The sequence below is a fragment of the Xyrauchen texanus genome, chromosome 38 (assembly GCF_025860055.1).
Source record: "Xyrauchen texanus isolate HMW12.3.18 chromosome 38, RBS_HiC_50CHRs, whole genome shotgun sequence".
Classification (NCBI taxonomy): domain Eukaryota; kingdom Metazoa; phylum Chordata; class Actinopteri; order Cypriniformes; family Catostomidae; genus Xyrauchen; species Xyrauchen texanus.
The window spans coordinates 23,648,284-23,657,744 of NC_068313.1; the positions used below are offsets into that span (position 1 = coordinate 23,648,284).

Sequence of the window (9,461 nt, forward strand, 5' to 3'; positions counted from 1 at the left end):
CAAGATTAAAAAGGCATTATTTTAGTACATGTTCAGTGGGGGAAAAACAATATCTGATTTACTTGTTACCTGTGCCTGATCCAACAAAGGTTGAATTCTCTCTCTAGCAGCCCGTTCTGCTTTCTCAGCCCATAGTGTCGGAGAGCCCACTGTGGTGCTATCATACAAATGCAAATAAACATCTATGCAAACACAAAGTTCATAAACAATTGGTAAAACATGATAATAAGGGTGGGTGTTGTTGTCTTACCGGAGTTTGTTAATGCGATCTGCCTCCTCTTTACTAAGACGATTCAGTTCTCTCAGTCTCTCTGCAGTGACCTGGTCCAGCCAGGCTTGCCTATTGCACAAACATATATAGAGAAAGACCGATATATCGGATTGACGCTAGTTCCCAAAAGTTTTTTCTTCGTTTCAAAATAAGAGTCCCCGGTGTGTTTCGGGCTTGTTTAAAAGTCCCATGTTATGCACCATATCTTCATTTTTTTCTGGTTATTTTGGGGATTCTGGTTGAACAATAAAATGCATCTGTGATTTTGTTTAGACTGTTCCCATCATAGTAAGGAAAGAATAATATTTTTTTTACATTCTATAAATCAGTTTTTAAAACTATCCTCCGATTAATCGGTTATTGGTCTTTCCCACTACCTTAGTACTATCGGCAGACTTGAAAAATGAATGAAAAGGAACTTCTCTGGAAGTGGGTCGAGGCCTTAAGTGTCTTAAGTGCACATTCCTCATCTGCACTTTTTATAATAATTTTTATGCATGACAGTAGTAAGAGCACTACAGAACAATATATTTCCCAATGAGGTTGTATATGTTAATTGTGTATATTGTGTAATTGTATAAATGTAATGTTAATTTCTACATATAATACTTAAATTATACTTCATATACTAATGCATTTTTAAAGGTGCTGTAAGCTATTTTTTTTCCATGGAAATGTTTGAAAAAATGTTCCTGCTCCCTTAAAGATATTAATGAAATAAGTGTCCTGAGAAACCTCACCGGTCTCTGTGACAGCAGTAGACTTGTTAAACAAAAATGTGTCCTGTCCATCATTTTGCTCATTCTCATAGTGTTGTATTTGAAGTGGATCATTGAGGCTATGATTCATAATGTTTGTCAGTTGATGGTGCTATTGTGCCACTGTTGAATTTAAAAGCTACAGGAACAAAAAACGCTGCTCTTTAGCTCTGTTTTGGTCTCAGAAATATCTTTGGAGCGCTGGGTTTTGGAATGAGGGGGAGTGGATAATTCAACACCTCAGTTACGTGAAAGATTCAGAACATTAAAATCGCTTACAGCACCTTTAACATTAGAAGTTGTATCCTTTAAAGCTGAATTATGTCATGTCTGCAGCAATAGCACCACTGAACGGAATTAAACAAAGATAAGCCATGTTTTCAAAACAGCTTTCAGAATACGCCCCCCGTCTGCTGTTGTTCAAACCATTAAATAGTCACACCCCAACTCACGGCATTGGTTATGTAACATTAATGGGGTGGGTCAGCAATTTTATAGTGACACAAAGAGACCGTGTTTATATGGTTTGCTAATTGTTGTCTCTGCATATTAAGCAGGGATAGAAGTTATTTTACCTTTAATATTAATTAACTAAAATGAACTAATCACAAACAATAGTTTATTAATAAATTAACATTAAAATACTTTTTACTGCATTTATTAATCTTGGGTAGTTTTTAATTGCAGTACTGCGAATTCACTGTTAGACACCTAATGCACTAACTATTGTTAACAAATAGAATCTTGTTGTAAAGTGTGACCAGTGATGGGGGAGAGGGTTAATGACAAACCTGAGGGCTTCATTTTGGGCTTGTTTCCTGCCATGTGATGAAGGGCTAAGCTGTGTGCTGCTCATGGGTCTGATCTGTGGGTTCTGCTTTTCAGGGCTTTTTACAGGGAAGAACAGACATTTGGGCTCTGGCCTGCTAGACACAACACTACACACACAAAGTTAGAAGCAAGTCAAAACGTGGAGGCCTTGTGCACAAGAGAAGGTGTAACATATTTTGTAACATATTTGGCTTGTGTGTACAGACCGTGGGCGAGGAGGAGAGTGAGGGGATGTTGGTATCCAAGGCACAGTTGTCTCTTTTTGGGGTAACTGATTCTCCCTCAGCCGGGATGAAACGGTGGGTTGCTGGAAGCTGGCATCACGAACATGACCAGCTTGCTAAATGCAGAGAGATACCTTACATCACTTCAATCCTTGCAATTTGTCATCTTAAATCATCAAAACTAAGATATCTACAAAAATGTCATATCATTCAAAATGTCTATACTACTATAAAACTTTTCAGATTTCCTAAATAGGCCCCACACTCACCCTATTGTGGTCTAGGTTGATGGCACCAGTAGTTTTGTTGGGTTTTTGTGGTTCTGCTTCTCTCTGTTTTTGATTATGTATGAGACTTTCCAGCCCTGCCTTCAAAACTTCACTGCGCTGTCGCACCAATGCATGTGAGGTACTGCGGGCCTTCCCTGCCGGCCTACTGCCTACACATATGCATACATCAAAATAAAAAAAAACATCTTCTGAATACTAAATCACATTCACAACAAATAAATAGCTACAATTTCTGTACATACATATATATATATATATATATATATGTAAAAATATTACCAATCAAAAGTTTGATTGAGTTTCTTTTTCTCATGACCCTTAAACCCTTTGATCAAAATTGATTTTATCTAAATTAACCTAACATAAATGTCTACAAAACTAACATTTTAATTAAAAAAAAACAACATACAACCCTAATTCTGAAAAAGTTGGGACAGTATGAAAACTGCTAGTAAAATCAAAGAGGAGTGATTTGTAACTTCTATTTACCCTGTGCAATATTGAAAGCACCACAACAACACAATTTAATGTTTTAGCTTTTGAAGTTAATTGTTTTATATCTATATATATCATTCGTCAGTAATGGATATTATGACATGGGCTCAGGAATACTTCGGCAAACCTTTGTCAGTCAACACCATCCAATGCTGCATCCACAGATGCAAGTTAAGGATTTACTATGCAAAGCAGAAGCCATACATCAATACTGTCCAGAAGCGCCATCGACATTTCTGGGCAAAGTACAGTAGAATAGTGGAATCGTGTTTTGTGGCCAAATGAGTCCACAATTCAAATAGCTTTGGGAAAAACCAGCCATTGTGTTCTCTGGGCCAAAGAGGAAAAGGACCATCCAAATTATCAGCGTCAGGTCCAAATCCAGTGTCTGTCATGGTATGGGTGTGCGTCAGTGCTCATGGAATAGGTAACTTGCACATCTGTGAGGGAACCTTTAATGTAGTAAGATATGTACAAATTGTAGAGCAACATATACTGCCATCCAGATGCCGTCTTTTCAAGGGACATCCCTGCATTTTCCAGCAGGACAACGCATGCCACATACTGCCTGGATTACAAGCATATGGCTGCATAAGCAGACAGTGGGGTGCTAGATTAGCATGCCTTATTATAAATCACTCCTTTTTGTTTTTATTATAATTTTCCATACTGTCCCAACTTTTTGGAACTGTGGTTGTATTTTTTTTTTTTTTAAATGGATGAATTAGACTGGATAGTGATAAGGACAAGTAGCCAAAAAGTGCCCAGTACTGACATTTTTCAATACTGTTTAATAAGCATCCCAGATGGATAGTAATATTAACAAATATGTAGTTGTGTTATACATTTTGACAGGTATTGCACAGTACACGTACAGTATACTGATACTGTAATGACAGAGAACTGTGAAGGAAATAATCTCCATCTCTGCACTCATAACTCACCAGTCTTTTTTGCAGCAGCAGGCTTACGGGGTCTTCGATGGCCCCTCTCAATAGGGCCTCTTGCTGGACGAGGAGGGGACATACTGCGGCCCGTCAATCTTGAAGAACTCTTTTCCACTGGGTTGGCATTCTGTAAGACAGAGTCTCTCTTCCTCTGGGCTTCCTGCTTACTTAGTGCTGAGTCAAGGGTCTGAGAACACACAAACAAAACAGCAGCAAAATAAACAACTCTAAACATAACAGCATAGAGCTGGGGGATTCACTGAATTACCTTGAAGTATCTTCATATTTAAAATGATCAAACATCACCTCTAATTTCTGCAGGATGTCAAGGGCTGTTTCTGGCACTGCAGATCCCTGCCCCACCTCTACTTTAGCTGAGCAGAGAGAGAGCTGGCGAATCAGATGACCAAGCTCTTTGCAGTGGATGGGCACTCTGCTCTCTGCAGGGTCCGACAGCTGGCTGATAAAGACTTGCATGGCTCTGACAGCCCCTCTATGAGCAGCAGCCAGTCTGTCCATCGCCCTGGACTGAGAAGACATCCACAGAAATATTTAAAATCATTGCAAACCTTATCACATTGCATATCAAAATTAAGCTACAAATCTTGCTACCTTTTTGGTGTGTTTGATATTCTGGGAACGCAACTTGTCTAGATCCTCCTGAATTTCTTTCACCTGAACAAAGACACAAACAGTCCTCTTATGGATGAGTAGTGTATGCACGCACAACACGTCCATGGACTTTTTATAAAATCTATTTGAACGTATAAGGTAATGTGTATGTTTTGGGTGCTGTGACTTGTCACCGTTTCATTTTCTATTTTAATTACCGATACCGGTTAGCCTTCACTAGTTAATTTTTAATTGTCCCGTGTCACGCAATAAATACTAGGTCATAAAGGCTGCATTCATAACAATTACAAAAGAATTAGCAAAATGTTGTTAAAAAAGATATAGCATGTCACACTGCAAAATGTCAACTTTCCACAATCCTTATGGCACATTACCAAATCCATAACAAAAGATTACTTTGTCCACCCCGATATATAAATGGATAGTTCACCCAAAAATGAAAATTCTCTCTTCATTTACTCACCCTCATGCAATCCCAGATAAGTATGACTTTCTTTCTTCAGCAGAACACAACCAAGATTTATGAAAAATATCTCAGCTCTGTATGTCCATACAAGTGAATGTGATCAGACATTTGTAGCACCAACAATCATATAAAGGAAACTTAAAAGTAATCCATATGACTTCAGTGTTAAAAATCAATATCTTCAGAAGCAATATAATAGTTGTGGGTGAGAAACAGAATAATATTTAAGTACTTTTTTTTTTATCTAATCTGCACTTTAACTTTCACTTTCAGATGTGAAATTAAATGAAACAGGCACCACATGTGAATTTCAAGATTTAGAGTAAAAAGTATTGACATTTTTAGCTGTTTCTCACCCACACCTACTATATCGCATCTGAAGATATAAACTTAATCACTGGAATCTTATGGATTACTTCTATGTTTTGTTTATGTGATTTTTGGAGCTACAAAGGTCTGATCACCATTCACATGCATTGTATAGACCTACAGAACTGAGAAATTATTCTAATTTTTCAGCTCTGGGATGGCATGATGGCATGAGGGTGAGTAAATGATGAGAGAATTTTCATTTTTGGTTTAACTATCACTTTAAATACTTCCTTTTATTACTGTGTCTGTACTGAATATGTATGCAGAATGCAGTGCTCCATTCAGACCTGCTGTTGTAACACATAAATGATGCGTGCAGAGCGAGCCTCTTGCTCCTGCCGACGGATCTCCATCCTGCGCTTTTCTTCTGGCTCCAGAACCTCCACCACTCGCCCTGCAAATATCCCACATTTAGCTTTAAAACAGCAAAGACAGATCTCTTTTGTAAGACAGGTGAAACTACACACTAAAAGTTACTAACAGCATTATGAACTGTCCATACCTTTATTTGCCAGCTGCTCTATCCTTTGAACATATGTGCTCAGTTCCTTCTGTAATTTGCAGATCTCCTGGCTGAGCCGTGGCTCATTGCTTTTAACTTTCTGGCCAATGTCTTTGGTGGGTGGTGACTGACCCTGTTCTGGATGGCTGTTGGGCTTTTGAGGGGTATACACCAGCACCTGAGGACCAGATTTTACTTGCTTCATTGGAGCAGCGGTTTTTGACATTCCTTTTGGAAAGACCTAATTTGTCAGAAGACAGAGAGAGATTAAATAGATAGTTTATTCAAAAATGAAAATTATGTCATAATTCACTCACTCTCATGTTGTTGCAAACCTGTATGAATTTAAACCTGTATCACTTAATCTTTTTTCAATATAATAAAAGTGAATGGTGACTCAGTCCCTAACTTTCTACCGAACAACTCTTTTTGTGCTCCAGGAAAATAAGAAAATAAAATAAAATCAAAACAAAGGGTGAGTAAATGACGACAGAGTACTAATTTTTTAATGAACTGTTTAAGCCATTGTCATTCTTTAAAAAAAATTCACAGCACACAAAAACACACAAAACATGTCTTATTAACAAATTCATAATTCATTACCTGAGGACTGTGAGCTATGTTGCTTCTCTGAGGGCTGGTGATTTGGGATCTCTGCAATGGTTCCAGTGATGTATGGCTGATGGATTCCTGCCTTTTTCTGTGCAGATCTCTCTTAGCCATCCTGACGGCAGCCTCCAGTCGCTCTTCTGAGAGGACTGAGAGACGTAGCGAGCTGGTGCAGCTCTCCACATCATCTTGCCTCTCTGCCCGGAGTACAAGTTTCTCTATCACGATGGGAGAAGGCGGTCCCACACGGGTGGCTCGGTTCAGGACAGTAGGTGCCACAGTTTCATTGAACTGAAGCTGTGAGGAGCGATAAAATATTAGAACCAATGGCAATAAAGGAGGAGCTACATTTATTTTTCAAATGTACTACAATCCAGCATGCAGCAGAAATAGCTTGCAACAGCGCTATTGCTTACTCCACGCATGCCTAATAATAACAATACATTAGTTAAGGGTGCCAAACTTTAAAGGGATAGTTTAACCAAAAATCTTAATCTCTCATTTTCTTGCCCATCCCAGAGGTGTATGACTTTCTGTCTTCTGCAGAAAACAAAAATCAAACAAATATCATCTCTGCTGGTCCATAAAACGCAAGTGAATGGGGCCAGAACTTTAAAGCTGCGAAAAGCACATAAAGGCAGCATGAAAAAATCCATATGAATCCAGTGGTTAAATCCACTTCTTCAGAAGCTATATGATAGATAGAAACCGATGAATATTTAAGTCCTTTTTAACTATAAATCTCCACTTTCACATTCTTCTTTGTTTGTTTTTAGCGATTCACAATCTTTGTGCATATTGCCACCTACTGGTTGGAGCTGGTCAAAGGTGGAGATTTAGAGTAAAAAAACAAATTCAATATAGATCTGTTTCTCACACACAACTATCAGATTGCTTCAGAAGACATGCATTAAACCACTGGAGTTGTACAAGTTACTTTTATGCTGCCTTTATATGCTTTTTGTACCTTTAGCGTTCTGGACACCATTCACTTGCATTGAATGGACCAACAGAGCTGAGATATATTGAAGAAAGAAGGTCATACACATCTTGGGTGGCATGAGGAAGTTCAGTAAATAATGAGAGAATTTTCATTTTTGGGTGATCTATCCCTTTAAAAGCACACAATACCATGCTCTATGGAATTAAGTAAGATGAATCTGGGTGATTCTCAACAACAACAAAAAAAAAAAAAAACATAAAATAGGTCCAGGACATTTTCTTGACAGGTTTCGAGAGAATCACCCACAAAAATCTTATATTCGCCAAAACAAAACCAAAAACGTGCATCAGTACCTGAGTTTGCAGACCACCATGTGTTTGAGACACAGAAGAGCCTTTTGTAATCCACTGACCGTTCACAGAGCCCAATTCACCGACTGTCATTGGAGATCCCTTTAGAAACTCAGATATCATTCTGATAGAGTCGTGTTTATGCCCTTGAGTGAGAAGTACTGATGGAAACGATACATTCACCTAATCCTAGCAGTTGACTAATCTTCTCTAAGCTACTTTGTTACTGACTGATACGAACAGCTTTAGCGACTAATTCATCATTGAAAAAATACAGTAAACAAAAAACCAACGATTAAAAGCAGAACTTAATCTTAACATGCCAGCCGGTGCTGTTTAACAGAAACTAAAAGTACGTTTTGTTAATCGGAAGTGTCAACCAGTTTAAAACACCGCCATGACAACAAAACACTTCTTCTGGATTGTCTGTTAGTTGTTACATCTCGAACTCGGGCATCTAGTCGCCCCCTAGAGGTCTGTTCGAGTAGAATATTGCTCGCGCTACAGACTTCTTAAAATTAGCGTATAGTTTTCTTGAAACGTTAGTTCATTTATTTATTTATTTTTTTTATAGATTTTTGCGAATTGTATAAACTGAAACTTTGTTCTTCTTAAAAGATTACTCTACATAACTGTGTCATATCACAAAGCCTTATGGCTAAATCATAGTAAAACTGCACATTAGCATAAAAGCATAGGATTTATGCGAATTTCGTGTAGACCGCCCAGCAGACACTAAAACAAAAAACAGTAAACTGACAGAAAAATAAATACAAAATTAAGAATAACCTTAAACCAGCCTAATATGTTTTTTATCTCGTTTAACCCTCCTGTAATGTAAAAAAAGACTTATCAGAGACTGAAAAATTAGAATCATAAGAACACACTAAGTTTAACATTATTATTTTTTTTTTAACTATTTTATTGAAAATGTTCACTTTCACATACTATGACTAAAATAAATGTAACAACTAGTTTAGAAACATAATCTTTGAAATCAGACATAGGTTTTAAATATTTAAAATGTTGTGTAGCTGTAAGACTGAAAACTAATTTCAGATATAATACTGTCTACTATACTAAAAAATATTTTCCACAACAAATCTGTATTGAGGCTATTTAAATGTCTTTAACCAGTAAAACAATTATGAAACATGACAACTGGACAAGGATGCAGCTGCACTCTGCCCCCATTTATACCATTCAAGAAGCTTGTCAAAAAGCATGTTGCCATGGAAACATGGACAATTTCACTCAAACAGTGAACCTCTGCCACTGAAAAAAGGGAATGCACCTGACCTCATCTAAGATGTGAACCAGAGAACATGAAATGTAGGACAAACACACATGACAAAACAATGAGGACAGATGACAGGACAACACACAATACTGAGCTGTTTATGAAAAGGGGAGATCAGGACAGGGAGGGGTGAGAGAAAGGATGCCCAAGGGCCTGTCTCACAAATCAATTTGTTATGAAGCACGTAGACAATTGAACAGCCCATAAAGACAGATCACATATTGCACAGACTAGGTTTTTAAAGAATGATGCATACAGATGTGCAGGATTTCCACCTTGAACTGCTGGGATGTTTCTGCAGGCTATGAGGGATGGGAAGGTCCAGCTTTTTGGATACCTGGATGCTGTTCAACATCTGGTGCTTAATGTCGCTCACACAGGCATTCCTGACCATGAAGGAAGACTACCACTTGACCATGATGCTGTGGTTAAATTCTTATTCAAAAAGTTTAAAAGATAAAACAATAAGA

At 37.8% G+C, this 9,461-nt stretch overlaps 1 protein-coding gene across 1 annotated transcript in view; it reads right to left on the reverse strand.

Annotated features, from left to right (window-relative positions):
• kiaa0753 (KIAA0753 ortholog) overlaps positions 1 to 8,020 on the reverse strand; it is a 28,354-nt gene extending 20,334 nt beyond the window's left edge. The window contains exons 1-12 of the mRNA XM_052109841.1: positions 7,695 to 8,020; positions 6,393 to 6,695; positions 5,790 to 6,030; positions 5,575 to 5,681; positions 4,429 to 4,491; positions 4,123 to 4,344; positions 3,814 to 4,003; positions 2,354 to 2,523; positions 2,067 to 2,200; positions 1,821 to 1,967; positions 251 to 340; positions 70 to 157 (exon numbers count right to left, since the gene is read on the reverse strand). Of these exons, the coding sequence (XP_051965801.1) occupies positions 70 to 157; positions 251 to 340; positions 1,821 to 1,967; positions 2,067 to 2,200; positions 2,354 to 2,523; positions 3,814 to 4,003; positions 4,123 to 4,344; positions 4,429 to 4,491; positions 5,575 to 5,681; positions 5,790 to 6,030; positions 6,393 to 6,695; positions 7,695 to 7,814 (1,875 nt within the window). The 5' untranslated portion in view covers positions 7,815 to 8,020. The remainder of the gene's footprint in view (positions 1 to 69; positions 158 to 250; positions 341 to 1,820; positions 1,968 to 2,066; positions 2,201 to 2,353; positions 2,524 to 3,813; positions 4,004 to 4,122; positions 4,345 to 4,428; positions 4,492 to 5,574; positions 5,682 to 5,789; positions 6,031 to 6,392; positions 6,696 to 7,694) is intronic.
• Between the last annotated feature and the right edge of the window lie 1,441 nt (positions 8,021 to 9,461).